Source organism: Passer domesticus, chromosome 17 (assembly GCF_036417665.1).
Source record: "Passer domesticus isolate bPasDom1 chromosome 17, bPasDom1.hap1, whole genome shotgun sequence".
In the NCBI taxonomy this organism is placed as follows: domain Eukaryota; kingdom Metazoa; phylum Chordata; class Aves; order Passeriformes; family Passeridae; genus Passer; species Passer domesticus.
The window spans coordinates 1,200,689-1,217,319 of NC_087490.1; the positions used below are offsets into that span (position 1 = coordinate 1,200,689).

Sequence of the window (16,631 nt, forward strand, 5' to 3'; positions counted from 1 at the left end):
GGGAATGGCTCCCACTGCCAGAGGGCAGGGATGGATGGGATATTGGGAATTGTTCCCTGGGAGGGTGGGCAGGCCCTGGCACAGGGTGCCCAGAGCAGCTGTGGCTGCCCCTGGATCCCTGGCAGTGCCCAAGGCCAGGCTGGACACTGGGGCTGGGAGCAGCCTGGGACAGTGGAAGGTGTCCCTGCCCATAGGGGTGGGACTGGATGAGCTTTAAGTTCCCTTCCCACCCAAACCATTCCACAATTCCATGATAAGCACGCAGCAGTTGCCAGCACAAAATCCCATCCCTAGTGACAATCTCCTGTCCCTGCCTGGGGCTGCTGTGCCACCACAGCACCAGCAGGACCATCCAGGGCTGTAACTCAAACCTCTGCACAGCCAAGAGCTGCCCAATCAACCCCCTGTGCCAGCCCTGGTGCCAGGGACACTCGGACTCACAGGCATGGGGATCTTGGAGAGCTCCTTGCCAATGCAGTTCTTCATGATGCTCCAGAGGTTAAGGCTGTAGTTGGGTTTGTCAGGAATTCGAGTCCTTCTCCTCTTCCTTGGCAGGAGATCTTTGCCTGTGGACTCATTGTAGCTGCTTTGATTTGAGCTCTCAAACACCTGTGAAAGCAACAAAAGGAAATCAGGTTTAAGCTGGACCCAACCAGACCCAGCAGCTCCCAGGAACAGCAACCACAGCCCAGGAGACACCTGAGGAGCATTGCTGGAAGCCTGTTCTCCAGGGAAATATGGGTACAATTGTTCCCCAACACCTTCCTGCTTCCCTCAGGAGAGTTTTTAGGATGCTGATGCCTGCTGACATCTGTGACTCACAGAGGAACCCCCACAGAGCATCTGGACCCAGATGGAGGGTCCCTTCACAACCATCCCCTCTCCCCTGGTTTCACCCCACCAGGACCACCCTTCCCACCCTGCCCAGCCAACTCACACTGTCCTCCAGGTTCCAGTCCTCGGGGTGGCCCTCGCTGGCCCCGCTCAGGTTGCTGCCTGAACGCCTGCAGGGAGGAGCAGCAGCTGGTGAGCACAGGGAAGGGCAGAGCAGGGCAGGAACGCCCAGGGCTGGTGCAGCATCACCAGAGCATCCCCCCCAGGGCACTGCCAGGAAGGAACTGGAGTGACAGAGGCTGTGCACAGGTGTTAGGAGGGGATTCTAAGGACAGGATGCTCAGGAAGGGATTCTCAACTGCAGCCCAGGGGGCACAGAGATTCTGCTTTTGTCACCAAGCCCAGTGATGTGCCCATGGGTCAGACCACAGGTTCCTCCAGCCCAGGTGTCCCTGGAGGAGTAAGAGCAGGTGACAGCAGACAGAGGGCAGGGTTTGATGGGATATTGGGAACAAATTCTTCCCTGTGAGGGTGGGGCAGGCCCTGGCACAGAGTGCCCACAGAAGCTATGACTGCCCCATCCCTGGCAGTGCCCAAGGCCAGGCTGGACAGGGCTGGGAGCAACCTGGAATAGTGGAAGGTGCCCATGCCCATGGCAGGGGGGGGAATGAGAGGAGCTTTAAGGCTCCTTCCAGCCCTACCCATCCTATGATTCCATGATTCTGTCAAGGCAAAGTGCTCCCTGCCTCTGCCCAACACTCTGAGGGATTTCCCTCCAAGTCCCTGCTCCCATCAGCAGAGGGGCAGAGGAATCAGCTCTCCCACAGCACCAGCTGACACCTGCCCTTCCTCACCTGCTCCACTACAGCTGGGGGCCATCCTCAGCCATGCTCCAGGAATGCAGGAGCAGCTGGACACAGGATGGACCTCTGGACAGAGGCTGGGGAAGTTTTGGAGGACATGCCCACAGAGTGACCCCGTGGGAGGGGCTGCTGCAGGAAAAGCGGCTCTTCCCAGCCCTTCCCACATTCCCAGGCAGGCAGGGGGTGGTACCTGTGGTGCTTGGGGTCTGCAGTTACAGTGATAAAAGCTGGTGCGTCCTCCATGGCATCGAAGTACTCCGTCTCCTCATCTTCATCACTGGCCTCTCCTTTGGCAGACTGCACACTCCCTGCTGGCACAGAGGCTTTGAGACATCCCGTGCTGCTGCTCCCCTCCCGAGCTCACCGCAGGATCTGTCCCCAGAGCCGCCCCTGTGTCCCCTCACAGCCCGACCCCTCTGCAGCCGGCTCCACACCCGAGGATGCTGTACGGATTTCTAGCTCCTGAAGCAGAGATGTGCCCTGCTCCCCAGCCCAGGCACCAAGGCGACCCTGCCGTGCTCGGCAGCACCCCCGAAAATGTCCCCAGGCCGCCTGCGGGTGACACGGGCGTGCCCAGCCCCGTCTGATGTGGCTCCGCTCCAGCACCGCCCCGTCCGCCGGGAAATCCGGCTTGGATTAACGCAGGAAAAAAATGTCCCGTGTTTCAGGTGATGCTGGAGAGGTTTCCCAGCCCCGCGTTCCCAGCACCGCTCACTGCGCTGGGGCGGATCCAGCGGCGCCCGGAGCCGGGGGAATCCCGGTGCCGCTTCCCTGCTCCCGGCCCAGCCCGGACAGCCCCAGTCCCTGCCTCACCCCCACTCTCCCAGAAGCAGGGTCACCACCCCAGGCGATCTGTGCCTGCAGATTTCCCCCTGCCCTCCCCCGCTGCCCCTCAGAATCATTTCGGCTGCTCGGGCCCCCTGAGGACATCAAGCTCCTCCATTCCCGAGCACTGCCCAGGCCACCACCAAGCCCTGTCCCCAGGTGTCACACCCACACCGCTGTTAAATCCCTCCAGGGATGGGGACGCGGCTGAACAACCCTTTCCATGAAGAAATATTGCCCAATATCCAAACTAAGCCTCCCTTAAGGCCATAAGGGAACGAGGGCACCAAAACCACCCCCCAACTCCAGCAGCCACTGCTCTGTCCCTCGGGTCTGTATTTCCTTTAAAAGGAAGACCCGGCACTATTAGCAGTTTTTGTGGCTGTAACTAACGCTTCCCTGGGGGAAGGACATTTGGCAGGAATCTGCAAAGCTGTTGGATCTTATTGCAAACGAGCCCTGGCTGTTCCACTGACACCCCACGCAGCCAACTCAGCAGTGCCAGGGCACCCTGAGCCTTTCCCCAGTGCCATGGCTGCCCTCCAGCACCTGGAGATGTGCCCACCAGTAAGGGTGAAAGCTCCCAAAACAGCCTGGAATAGCATGAGTGAGCTGGGGACACAGCCCTCTCTGCATCTGAATCTTGGGGACGTCCAAGTCCCTGAGCAAGGACAATTAGGAATAATTATGGCATAATGGCAACCGTTTAGAAAAATACCTTGGGGATACAGGGCATTGCCTTGGGCACCCTTCCCATTGCTGGCAGCTCGATGGGAGCAGCCAGGCAGAATGCCCTGATCCATCCCAGAGGGGTCTGAACAGCCCTGCGCCATCCCAGGGGTCCCTGAACAGCCCTGCAGCATCCCAGGGGTCCCCAAGCAGCCCTGTCCATCCCAGGATCCCCCTAACAGCCCTGTCCCATCCTGGGATCCCCTAAAAGCCCTGTGCCATCTCAGAGGTCTCTGAACAGCCCCACCCCATCCCAGGGGTCCCCAAGCAATTATGTGTCATCCTGACAGTCCCTGAGTGGAACACCCCAGTTCATCAGAGGTCCCTAACAGCCCTGTCCCATCCTAGTCCCCTAAAACCCATGTCCCATCCCAGGATCCCCCAACAGCCCTGTCTCATCCTGGGGATCCCCCAGCAGCCCTGTCCCATCCTGGTCCCCGAGCAGCCCTGTCCCATCCCAGGATCCCTGAGCAGCCCTGTCCCCAGGATCCCCAAGCAGCCCTGTCCCATCCTGGTCCCCGAGCAGCCCTGTCCCATCCCAGGATCCCTGAGCAGCCCTGTCCCCAGGATCCCCAAGCAGCCCTGTCCCATCCCGGGATCCCCGAGCAGCCCTCTCCCATCCCAGGATCCCCAAGCAGACCTGTCCCATCCTGGTCCCCGAGCAGCCCTGTCCCATCCCAGGATCCCTGAGCAGCCCTGTCCCCAGGATCCCCAAGCAGCCCTGTCCCATCCTGGGATCCCCGAGCAGCCCTGTCCCATTCTGGGATCCCCGAGCAGCCCTGTCCCACCCCAGGATCCCCGAGCAGCCCTGTCCCATCCCAGGATCCCTGAGCAGCCCTGTCCCCAGGATCCCCAAGCAGCCCTGTCCCATCCCAGGGTCCCCAAACAGCCCTGTCCCATCCCAGGATCCCCGAGCAGCCCTGTCCCATCCTGGGATCCCCCAGCAGCCCTGTCCCACCCCAGGGTCCCCCAGCAGCCCTGTCCCCAGGATCCCCGAGCAGCCCTGTCCCCAGGATCCCCCAGCAGCCCTGTCCCACCCCGGGATCCCCGAGCAGCCCTGTCCCACCCCGGGATCCCCGAGCAGCCCTGTCCCCAGGATCCCCCAGCAGCCCTGTCCCACCCCAGGGTCCCCCAGCAGCCCTGTCCCCAGGATCCCCGAGCAGCCCTGTCCCACCCCGGGATCCCCGAGCAGCCCTGTCCCCAGGATCCCCTAACAGCCCTGTCCCATCCCAGGATCCCCCAGCAGCCCTGTCCCCAGGATCCCGAGCAGCGGGGCTGGCGCTCACCCTTGGCGGTGCTGGAGCTGCTGGCGGTGCCGGCGGCCAGGCCGGGCGCCCCGCGGCAGGCGCGCTCCAAGCTGTTGTGCTGCTTGGCTAGCTGCTCGATGGTCTCCTCCAGCCGGATCCGCTGCTCCCGCTCATGCTGCAGCAGCCGCTGCCATTTCCGGCTGTGGCTCTCGGCTAAGTCCAGGAAATCGCGGCAGGCCTGCGGCAGGAGGGACAGCTCAGCCAGGGGTGTCACGGCACACGGGGACACCCCCTCCTGCTCCTCCCGGGAGCGCGGTTTAACCAACTCCCAGAGCTGTGCTCAGTCCCCACAGCCACAGCTCAGCTCCGACCACCCCCAAGGAGTGGCTGCAACACGGACAGCTGGCCGTGGCAGCCTGGCCTGCCAAGCTTGCCCACAGCCCGTCCTCGTCCCCATCCCTGAGCCCATCGTGGTCCTCAGCAGCTCTCACAGCCCTCAGCCAAGCCCAGAGGTCTGGAGTGGCACCTTCATGCTGAAATTCTGGAAATGAGGAGAAGTTGGATGGGACAGTGGTCCCTGGGGTGACAGCCATAGACAGGAGAGCACCACAGACTCATGGAATGGTTTGGGCTGGAAGGGACCTAAAGATCATCCAGTTCCAAGGACAGGGACACCTTCCACTAGCCCAAGTTGCTCCAAGCCCTCGTCCAACCTGGCTTTGGACACTTCCAGGAATCCAGAGGCAGCCACAGCTGCTCTGGGCTACTCAAGTCAGGAGCCAGCAATCCCTGTGCTCCAGGGAGAAGGAGACGTAGGATGCCCAGCTCCTCCCCAGAGCTGCACAGCCCAGACACAGCACAGGGCCTGGCCTGGCCCCTAGAACACATCCACCATGGCCAGAACCTCCATTTCCCTCCCCAACGAGCCCGGGGACCCCCAGCCACACAGGGCAGCAGGGCTCAGGGAGTGCTCCAAGCGAAGCCTTGCAGCACACACAGCACCCCCATCCTGTGCCACCAGGCAGGGGACAGCTGGGACACCACAATCCAGGCTGGCACCCCTTGGCACCAAAGCGCCCCAGGACTGGCATCACCCAGCGCCAGCTGCGCCGCTTTCCCAGCAGGAGCTTTCCGGGAGCAGGACATCCGCCCAGGGCTGGGACACGGGGACACTGCTGGCTGTCCCACACTGCCTCATCCCAGACAATGGCCTCGCAGGACACCCGGCCCTCACAGATCTATTTTTAGGTTGTTTTCCATCTTGGATGAAACCCTGAGTTCCCGTGGCCTCGCTGCTTCCTTTGCCATCAGCGCCACGTGCAGCTGAGCACGGAGGCAGGGCTGCTCCTCCCGCCCCAAATCCCTGCCAGATGCAACACACTGAACTTCTTCTTGTGTTTCAAAGTAGAGAAACAGGATTTTTATGGAAATACTCCAGGAGCTGGCAATGTGAAGGGAAATTAACTGTGCCTGTGCAACTACTTGTCATACCAAGGAAGTCCAATGGATAAATGCTAGCTGAAAAACTCAAACCTATTCAAAGACATCCAGAGAGTTTTGGATGTCTGACAGAGTTCCAGCATTCCCAGGACTTGCTTATTTTCTGTTTCCAGCTATTTGGATTCCACAGATGATTCATCCAGCTCTTAGTTACTCAGCATTTGGGCTGCAGGTGGCACCTGAGGATCGAGGTAACTCCTGGTCCAGCAGAAGATTCAGGGCTTCAGCTTCCATGACTTGCTCTGATTTTACCAGGATTTGTCCAAGAAAAGCTCCAAATCATCAGTTATTCATCAAACCTTTCCCTTGGATAGGAGCAGGATTTAGGACTTATCCAAGGAAAGATTTTCCTTTAAGGTTTTGCTTGACATACACCTAGAACATGGAGGAACCAGACCCTTCATGTGTCCCCTTCTTCACCCCTTTGACACTTTTCTCATTGAAGGCAGAGAGGGCTCAGGGTCCTGTCCCCCCAAATTCCTGGCTGTGCTTCCATCTCATATGTATTCAAAACTGGGATCAGCTCTGGGACCCTCCTGACAGGGGAGACCTGGAGGGGCTGGAGCGTGTCCAGCAAAGGGAACGGAGCTGGGAAGGGGCTGGAGCCCCAGCAGAGGCTGAGGCAGCTGGAAAGGGGCTCAGCCTGGAGAAAAGGAGGCTCAGGGGGGACCTTGTGGCTCTGCACAACTCCTGACAGGAGGGGACAGCCGGGGGGGTCGGGCTGTGCTCCAGGGAACAGGGACAGGAGGAGAGGGAACGGCCTCAGACTGGGCCAGGGGAGGATCAATTGGATATTGGGAATATTTCTAATCACTGAAAGGGTGGTCAGGCAGTGGCACAGCTGCCCAGGGCAGTGGTGGATCCCCATCCCCAGAGGGATTTAACAGCCATGTGGATGTGGCACTTGGGGACAGGGGTCAGTGGTGGCCTTGGCAGTGCTGGGGAATGATTGATGCTCTCAGAGGCCAGACCCCACCCCACATTCTCTGCGCAATATTTTCACCTCCTCGTCTGCAAACAACTCAGCTCCTCCCCACCCCAAAATCCTTCCGGGAGCCACCAGAAAGGCCCAAAGCCCATGGGGACCCTGCCCTGGCCCTGCCCAGTGACACCATCCCGGGCCGGCCGCTGGCTCCATGTATCCCACGGATGCACTGGGCTAAGAGGATGAAACCAGGGCAAGTAATGGGATATGGCCATGACCTCCCCACCCCAGCAAAGCTCATTATCTGCTCCCAAGGTCCAGCTCCACAGGCAGCAGGCACAGAAATGCCCAGTTTGGCACTCAGGGTGGGAACTGTCGGCTGCTCCAGGCTCAGGGGCTGAGCGCTTTAAAACGAGATCACCTGTAATTATCCTGCTACAATTAACCACGGGCTGGAACAGGGAATCAGGGGGAAAGGAGGTAATTATGGAGGAGCCAGGGGGAGGCAGGGCTGGGAGCTGGGAGGAGAACTTGCTCCAGCAGCTGATGGGAATCAACATCCTAATGAAAAACAGCAGGTAACACCTCAGAATCTCCCATCCCAAAGCTTCAAGGAGGACTCCATGCTGTATCCCAAAGAGAAACCTGCACCACCGGGCTTCATTTACAGCCATACAAAAAAATCCAAGTGACGGAGAATGGCTGTCAGTGTTGCAGAGCGTGGGGAGGTTTTGGGAAGATGAGCAGGATGGTCCTCACGAGGCCACATATCCCACCACGGGCTGTGGAGCTTCCATGGAGCAGGTCAGGACAATGCATGGTCCATGCTGCATCCCACAATGGTGCCCATGTGGATTTAGGAGCTGGGATACATACAGGGAGTATTCCTTGGTTTTGAAAGACTGTAGGGACCCCTCTGCAGCCTCTTCCTCTGTAATTCAGACAACAGCTTGATCCAAAGCCAGATCAAAGGATCTGGATCAACCCAAACAAGGATCATGTTTGCTCCTTGGGAGAGAAGTGATGCCAGGGGTGGAGAGGGGAGAATATCCTGCAAGAGGGATCTGCCAAACTCAGCCCCCACTGCTGCCACCAGCAGCCAAGCACATTGAAGTGATTAATTTGGGTTTATACCCTCTACAACCAGACAGTGCCAAGTTCCAGAGGGATGCTCACTGAAGGTGGGAGCAGCACCAAACAGGGATCAGGGGATATTTTTTCACAGTCTCTGTCAACTGAGCTCAGTCCTGAACCAAAACTCATCCCTGTATGGAACAAGGGCTGCAGGGCACTGGGATGAGGAGCTCAGACACAAATATCCCAGCTCATCACTCATTCCCAGCATTAATCCCCTGCCTTGGTGTTCCCAAAGTACAAACAATACCAGCCACTGAGCAGGAGCAACACCTCACAATCCAGCTTATAAAATTCTCATGGAGAGGTGGCTAAATTTAGTTCCAGCTGAACTTGCTCGGGGCTGTAAGCAAGACTCAGCCACAAATCCACACGAGGCTGGCACAGGGACACAGGACAGCAGGAAGAGCTCCTGGAGGAACGCACCCAAAGGAGAGCACAGAGCCCAGGCTGAGGGATGAAAAGTGCAGGAAAAGTGATTCCCCAGTGAGATCCAGGAGTGAGGAGTGGAGGCCATGAAGGTACAGCCTTGGGAGGCCCCATCCTTCTCAAAGCTCTCCCAGGATCCACGCTTCTTTTTTTAAGCAACTTAACTCTCATTATATCTAAATAAAGATGTTAGGCTTAGAGTCCAGACTGAGGAGCCTTGTGCTGTTGTTCCAGGTAGGAATGCCCTCCCTCCCCAGTGAATTTATACCATGTACAGATCTCTGACAGAGGTACTGCTGTGCCCATCCCCACATGCTTCTCACCCCATCAGGAGACTGGGTTTATCCTTCACAGCATCCAAACTGCCACCTCCCACTCGCAGAGGGGCAGCAGGTACAGGAGGTGACAGAACACGACCTGGATTTTGCCCCAGGGCCAGAGCTGGATCAAATCCTGAAGTTCTGAAGGCTGCTCTGCCTCAGCATCACCACAGCACAGATGGGGCTGGAGAGCAGCAGCCAGGCTGACAGGTCACCAGTGGCCAGAGATAAAAGCAAGCGCCATCCATGTGCAGTCCCTGCTCTCAGGGACCCCCAGCATTACCAGCAACCATGTGGCATGAAGGACAGAGGCAGCTTCTCCTCCTTTCCATGGCTGGAAAAAGTTGTGGCAGGTCCTAATCCAGCACTGGCTGATGGAACTGTAAATCCCAGCCAAGACAGGGAGGCACAGCCGAGGTGGCCAAAAGAAATGGAAAAATACCACCGAGGCTCCTGCAAATTCCTGGAGGAAGAGGCAAAGTGCCATCGAGATCCTGCCGGGGAGCAGGAGGCAACGCTTGCTGCCATCAGCTCTGCGGTCCCTCCCTGCGCCCAGCAGCTGCCGGGCCAAGGGCACATTTAGCACCTTTCACACATTTGTCACGGCAAATATCCCGATTTCACAGCTTGTTGCTGGCTAATGGGAACGTCGTTAGCAGCCCCAGGATTATTCATGCAGTGGAAAACATCACCCGAGGTCATCCACGTCCAGCCAAGGTGGTGGTGTCACACACCCTCGGGGATCTCTGCTTCCTCAGTGGGGCAAACAGTCAAAATCGGATGGAAGGAACAAAGAGATGAGGTTAATTAGCTTGAAAGGGTAAATGATCACAGCAAGGCCTGCCAGACTTCATAGAATCATGGAATGGCTTGGCTGGAAGGGACTTTAAAGCTCATTTTGTCTCATCCCTCTGCCATGGGCAGGGACACCTTCCACTGTCCCAGGCTGCTCCAAGCCCCATCCAACCCGACCCTGGACTCTTCCAGGGATCCAGGGCCAGCCACAGCTGCTCTGGGCACCCTGTGCCAGGGCCTGCCCCCCCTCCCAGAACTATTTCTGCCTGGGGTCACCACAGGGTGACAGCCCCTGGGGCAGCCCCAGCACAGCTGAGCATTCCCGGTCTCCAGCACAACGCTGCTGGATGGTGAGGGAATGGGCTCACACCTGCAATCCCACCTGTCCCAGCATCCCAGAGCATCAGCCACACAAACCCAACCTTTGGGCAGGAAAAATCCAGCAGGGAAGTGCCTGCTGTTGTGGGACCAACACCTCCTGCTCCTCAAGCAGGGGACAAGGACCACTTCATGTCCCAGGAGTGGCAGGAGAGGAGGCAAGTGCCAGATGCGTTCAATCATCTCTTTTTCTTGGGTGAATTACGGAGCAGGAGCCATCACTGCACTCAGCGGGGACAGAGCTCTGCCGTTCGAGTGCCTGGCAGATAAGTGCTCCCTTCCTTCCTGGAGTCATCAAAACCCTGGGACACAGCTGGCTGCTGCGTGCTGCAGAACAGCCCCCGAGGGAAGGGCGATTGCTCGGCTCTGCTCACAGCCAGGCACAGCACAAACCAGAGATCACAGCATCACGGGCTGGCTGGGAAGGCACCTTGGAGCTCATCTCCTTCCACCCCCTCTAAGGGCAAGGGGACCTCACACTAGGCTGCTCCAAGCCATGTCCAACCTTGAACACTTCCAGGGATGGGGCTGAGGCCATCTGGGTTCAGAGTGGTGAGATACAGAGCCACAATCTGCCACTGCACCCAGAGAGGGTTAATTTGTCCTTCCTCCCCCCAAAAAACACTCTGAGCAGCAAGCAAAGGGGAAATACAAGTACAGAGCCAACCTGAATCCCCAGTCACCCCACAGCATCAGATGGCAGTGAGACATGGTCTGGAGTGTGGTCATCTGCCCGACAGCCATGGCACCCACAGCCGTGCCAGGGCCCAGGGCCAGGTGCTGCTCAGCACCACATCAACCCAGCTAAATAACAGCAAATCTTCCCAAATCCTTGGAGTGACCCTCAGCCAGCGTCCGGCTGTCTGAAGCAGGATGTGGAAACACCAGGAACTGCTCCTGCCTGGGGCAGAGCTGGGGGGAGAGCTGGGCTGAGCCTCAGCACGCTGTGACACCCTGAGAAACCAAGGTGACATTGCATAAAACCCTGTGAGTTCAACATGGAAAATTATCCCTCTGCATCCAGGGGAAATAGGTGCTACAAAAAAGCACAGACATGGGAAAGATCCTTCCCCAGGAAGTGGGAAGACACTGGAGCAAGCTCCAGCCCACCCCTTGCTGGCACTGTCAGCAGCTCAGCCAGACCCGCAGTGCTTGAACGGTGCTCCCAAAATCCCCAGTGGTCCCATTCCATGTGGCACCTTGTGCCCCAGCAGTGCCTGCTTCCCTCTGGGGTTCATGGATCCCCTGGGAGCCAGAGATGTCCATGATGCAGATGTCCAAGACAGAGAAGTCCAAGACTGAGAAGTCTGGGATAGGTATGTCCAAGATGGAGACCTCCACACTGCGGTGTGGTCAGATCTTGTCTCCTGGTTGTGAATCTGGGAATTTTCCCACCTTACCATGTTATTTTGGGCCACCTGTTTAAAGGCCATGGACACACCAGTGCTCCAATCAGATCCACCCTGCCCAGGGGTTCCCCAGAGCTAAGCTCATCCCAAAGCCCATCCCAAAGCACCGGGGCTGGCACAGCACCCAGACCCCTCCTGCAGCGGCACCGTCAGCACCGTGGAATCCACCCCATGCAAGGGAGAGGGGATTAGTGGGAAACAGTGGCAAATCCACCGGTTGGCTGTGCTAAGAGGCTCTAATCCCAACCCCACGGAGCCTCCGTGGAGGGGGAATGGGACCGATCCCGAATCCGCGGCACTCGGCAGGAGAGGAGGACGTGGTCAGTGTGGTTCTGGGAAAGGGAACACTGCCACAGGTTACAGACCAAGGCAGTGCCAGCCTGGAGCTGTGCCACAGGAAGGATCTGAGTCTGGTTTCTGGTGGGAAGACAATGAAGAAATTCGCTGGATATGCCCGGGTGCCGACCCTTGCACCCCAAAGCTCCCTGAGCAGCACCCAGCAGCCTCCATGGCCATGCCAGAGGGTGCCAAGGGCACGCTGGGACCAGTACAGAAGATATTCTGGGAGTTGACACTGTGCTGGGACCTCCTGCTGCACAGTGGCCACCCCAGAACTGTATCCCTGCAGAATTTCCCTGCTCTCCTCCAGCCATGAAAAGCCCCAGGCTTGTCCTGGTGCCCTCACCTGCCTGCACCAGTGCCACTTGTGCCAAAAATCCCCTCCCTGGGAAGCTCCGAGCACTGGCTCTTTCCCTGCAGGGAGGTACCTCCAGGTGGCTGCTGCACACTCCTTGTTCTCCTTCCCTTGCCCAAGCCCCCAGACCCACCCCAGCAGTGGGGGACCCTCCCAGGTCTGCACAGCAGAGCCAATCTCAGCCCCCAGACCCACCCCAGCAGTGGGGGACCCTCCCAGGTCTGCCCAGCAGAGCCAATCTCCCCTTCCAGGCCCCTGGAGCCCTGATCCCAGTGCTGCTGTGCCCGGAGAGCTCTGTCCTGCCGACAGCTCCCAGGATGACAGATTTCCTGAGGCTCTGGCTGGCTGCTTTCCTCATCCCCTGATGGAGCAGATCCCAGGCTGGAGGAGCATCTGTCCAAGCGCTCGGCGGCAGGAGCAGCTGGCACTGCCCACGGGCAGCTCCGACCCCGGGATCTGCAGGAAGCTGCCTTGGATTGTCCCTCACACTCGGCCTCGTGCAAACCTCCCCACGGTATGAGAGGGGCTACAGGAGCAGCAGCAGCCCCCCACAACACCCTCATCTCCCAGTACTGAAACTTCTTCCTGGGTAAATCCACAGGAGAGCAGAGAGACCATTCCAGTGCCTTTTCCTTTGACACACACTGGAGGAAGGAGCTGGAGTGAAGCATCTTGGGGCAGCAGCCCAGGGAAGAGGCAAACACACCTTTGTGACCCCAAAGGGATTCACCCAGCAATGCTTTGATATTTGCCCTCCCCAGGGCCCCCTCCTGCCCCAGCCTCCAGGCAGGGATGAGGATCCCAGGAGAATCCCTGGGCACAGGTGATGGCAGAGGTGATGCCTGGCTGGGCTGGCTCCCAGCTCAGCAGAGCTGCTGCTCAAGCCCAGGCACTGCTGACGGTGCAGGGCCGTGCTGGGCCCACCAACACAGCCCTGCTGACCCAGCAGCACGGCACAAATGCTCCCAGCCCTCCTCAGCAGAAAAGTCATCCCCCTCAGCCAAAAACATCCAGGAGGGAAGAGCTGCAAGAGGCACCCTCAGGTGCTGGGGACAGATTCATCCTCCCTCTTCTTGCACGAGGTTCTGAGGGAAGCCCCAGGACAGACTGAAACCTCCCGGGGGTGAGATGGACAGAAGGAGGAAGAGAGAGAAGAGGGGGAAGAAAGGTGCAAATCCCCACAGCAGGGTGAGCAGGAGCACCCACTGAAAGCCCCGGGCAGCAGGGAGGCCCCACAGCCACACACAAGGGCTGAGTACCCACATCCTGATAAAATCCAGCTGGAAGCACTCAGGGAATGATGATGAGGAGGGAGTGGGAGGAAGGCACTGCCTGTCTGAACAGATCTGATCAGAGATACCCTTGCACCTCTACATTTAAAAGCATCACGGGATGCTCCGGGAAAGGCAGAGCAGGTCCAAGAGCAGGGGCCAGGCTCCCCATTTCCACACCTCCAGATCTCCCCATCTCCCTGTTTCCACTCCCCCAGCCCCACTGAGGCAGGGACAGACCCCGGGTGCCACTGTCACCCTCCCCCGTAAGAGCAAAGCACCCACCAGTCATGTCCTGGTCAGCGCCGCGCCTCCACAGCAGGAACGCGCAGGGCACCCGGAGCCCTCGCTGCAGCCCTCTCATCCGAGGGGGATTAGGGCTGGGATAGGGATTTAATCCCACTGCCGGGGCTTTTCTGGGTCGGTGACATGGTTTGCGAGGCGCTGATTAGTGCGCGTCGTTAGCGCAGCACGGATAATTAACACAGCCGGTGCCACATGCCAGCGAGAGCTCCTGCGCCATCACCCCGCCACCGGCACGGGGACAAGCCCCGGCCTCCTGTGGGGTCTGGCTGGGGTTTTGGGCAGCAGAGCAGCTGCCTGGGGTCACAGAGGGAATCCCTGCCCTGGAGAAGCAAATCCAGGGGTTAAAGATGGAGTTTTCTGACTGCAGTGCTGAATTAACCCCTGAATGCATGGGGAGAGCTCCTCCAGCCCACTGGCTGTACTGGGGTGAACTGGGAGCAGCCCAGCAGGCTGCTGGTCCCTCCCTGCTGCCCAGATGGAGGATGTCAGGTCCATCACCCTGCCTGTGCCATGATGGGCTTGGGGACCCCAAGGGACAGACCATATGTCCATCCACAGCAGGAAGCAGTTCAGCACAGGGAGACACCCAAGGTATGGACCAACAGCATCACCCAGCCCCACGGCCACTCCAAGGAGGTGATCCCAGGGACGCTCAGCCTCCCAGCTTTGAGCAGCTCTCCAAGCAGACACAGACACACTCACAGGGTGTATCCATCATCTACCACTGGGTAAAGCCAGAAGTCACACACTGGGCTGGAGGCTGTGCTGGGCAGCCTGAGGCTGCTCAGAGCAGGTGCTCAGCATCCTCTGAGTTAACATGGAAACAGTGTGGGCAGTATGGATCAATCACAGCAGCATTCCCATGGGGCAGAGGGGGCTCAGTGCTCCACAGGGAAGCTGGAGGCAGAGGAGCAACTCTGGGGAAGCACATCTTGTGCCCAGGCAGCTCATTCCAGCACAGGCACCCAAAGGGCTCCAGATAAACCAACCCCACCAGGCAGATGCCACTCAAGAGCCCAGCGTGGCTGCAGGGAGAGGAAAGAGGTTACTTGAGCAACTGGCACACAACACAGGGCCACCCCAAAAGTACTGCTGAGCCAAAGCACAGCCCTGGAGGGATCCACAGGGAGAAATCCTGCTGGGACTGGAGGACACAGCCTCTGGGATGCTGCTGGGTGTCCTGGAGGGACTTAGACTGACAGCCTGGGGGCCCTTTCCTGGAGGAGAGGCAGCACATGCTGTTGTCCACCTTACTCTAGCTCCAGGTCCATGTTTCACACTCTTGGAAGCCCTCCTGGCAGGCCTGAGGATGGAGGGTGCTCTGTGCTGATGTCTCAGGTGCTGCTGCTCCTGGCAGGTTCATTCCCATGGGAAAGGAAAAGCTGGGTGGGAAATGAGTCTGCCTCAAAGCAGGTGCTGGCATCCCTGCAGGACAGGCTGGGGTGGCCAGCAGTGACTCTCAGGGGCAGGTGAGTCCTTTGTTCCTGGGACTGCCTGCTCCAAGCAGTCCATTCTCACCAAATCCTGATGGAGCAGCATCTCCCACCCAGCACCACACCCCTGCTCCTCTCACCATTCTTTGTCTGAGCTGCACTGGCCTGGCAGAGCCTTCCTGCACCCCTGCTCCTCCAAAACCTCAAGGGAAAACACAAACTAACCCAGGAATGACACAGGCAAGCCCAAGCCCTGCTGCTCCCCACACTCCTGTTCCTTGAGGAAGCACAAAGCTCCGCTGCAGCATCCCCATTCCCATTAAAAGCCTATTTCCATCACCACCCACAGGCCTGGGAGCTCTTCCTGACGCCCCAACTGGCTTCCTCAGCACATCCACACATCCCTCCTGCCTGCTGTCTCTGCTGAACGATGAGATGGAGCTTTCCCCACTCTTGGATGAGTCCACACAACTCAGCGCACTGCTCCGGATCCTCTGGGCCTCTCATCCTGGTAATTTGTTGCTTCTTATTTTCACACACCTCCCACTCCTCCCCCGTGGCAGATTGTGCCTTGGCTCCCCATGTCTGCTGCCCAGCCCTGCTGACACTGGGCTCCTGCATCCTGGCGAGCCTGGACTCTGGCTGGTGAGATTCCAACAGGGAGCAGAGCCAACAGGAGGCTCACAGAGCTCTGGGCTTCAGTTGAAGCCCTGCAACAGCCAGTCTGAATCCAGCACATCTGAACCCCTCACCTGTAACACAACAGCCCAGCACATCCCACTCTGCCTCTGCCCAAACCTGTCCCCATCACTCTCAGCACCACCTGCCCAGGTGATGCTCCCAGCCTCTGCAGAGGAGCACCCAGTGCTGGCTGTGGCAGCACCCAGAGCACAGAGGGAAGGTCACCTTCTCAGCAAAGCTCTTGCATTTCCATCTCTATTTATTTATTTCCTGTGCTTGCTGCGCTCCCCGCGGCTCCGGGGCCGTTTACATAATCGGATCAGAGGCAGCTGCACAGGAACCGCACGCGCCGGCCACAGAGTGCCAGCCCTTCTTCCCAGGAGCACCCTTCCCTTCCCTGGAGCACACGCTCCTTCACTGGGGCACCCATGCCTTCCCTGGAGGATCCATCCCCTCCCCAGAACACCCAGCCCTTCTTCCCAGGAGCACCCTTCCCTTCCCTGGAGCACACATTCCTTCCCTGGAGCACCCACTCCTTCCCTGGAGCATCTATCCCTTCTTCCCAGGAGCACCTATCCTTTCCCTGGAGCATGCAATCCCTGGAGTACCCATTCCTTCACAGGAGCATCCAGCCCTTCCCCAGATTGCCCAGACCTTCTTCCCTGGAGCATCTTTCTTTTTCCTGGAGCACCCCTTCCTTTCCAGAAGCACCCATTTCTTCAGTGAAGGATCCATCCCTTCCCCAGAACATCCATCCCTTCTTCCCAGGAGAACCCATCCCTTCTCAGAAGCACCCATTCCTTCACTGGAACACCCATCCTTTCTTCCCCTAGCACTCCTCCCTTCCCTGAAGCACTC

At 58.7% G+C, this 16,631-nt stretch overlaps 1 protein-coding gene across 6 annotated transcripts in view; it reads right to left on the bottom strand.

The window, feature by feature from the left end:
* OSBP2 (oxysterol binding protein 2) overlaps positions 1-16,631 on the bottom strand; it is a 94,938-nt gene that overhangs the window by 11,613 nt on the left and 66,694 nt on the right. For 3 of the 6 annotated variants that reach the window (XM_064393117.1, XM_064393115.1, XM_064393119.1), the window contains 4 exons: positions 4,538-4,736; positions 1,888-2,005; positions 938-1,004; positions 442-609 (listed from right to left, as the gene is read on the bottom strand). In XM_064393117.1, coding sequence (XP_064249187.1) covers positions 442-609; positions 938-1,004; positions 1,888-2,005; positions 4,538-4,736 — 552 coding nt within the window. Of the gene's footprint in view, positions 1-441; positions 610-937; positions 1,005-1,887; positions 2,009-4,537; positions 4,737-16,631 lie in introns of all 6 variants that reach the window. The other 3 variants (XM_064393116.1, XM_064393114.1, XM_064393118.1) reach the window with 1 other exon arrangement.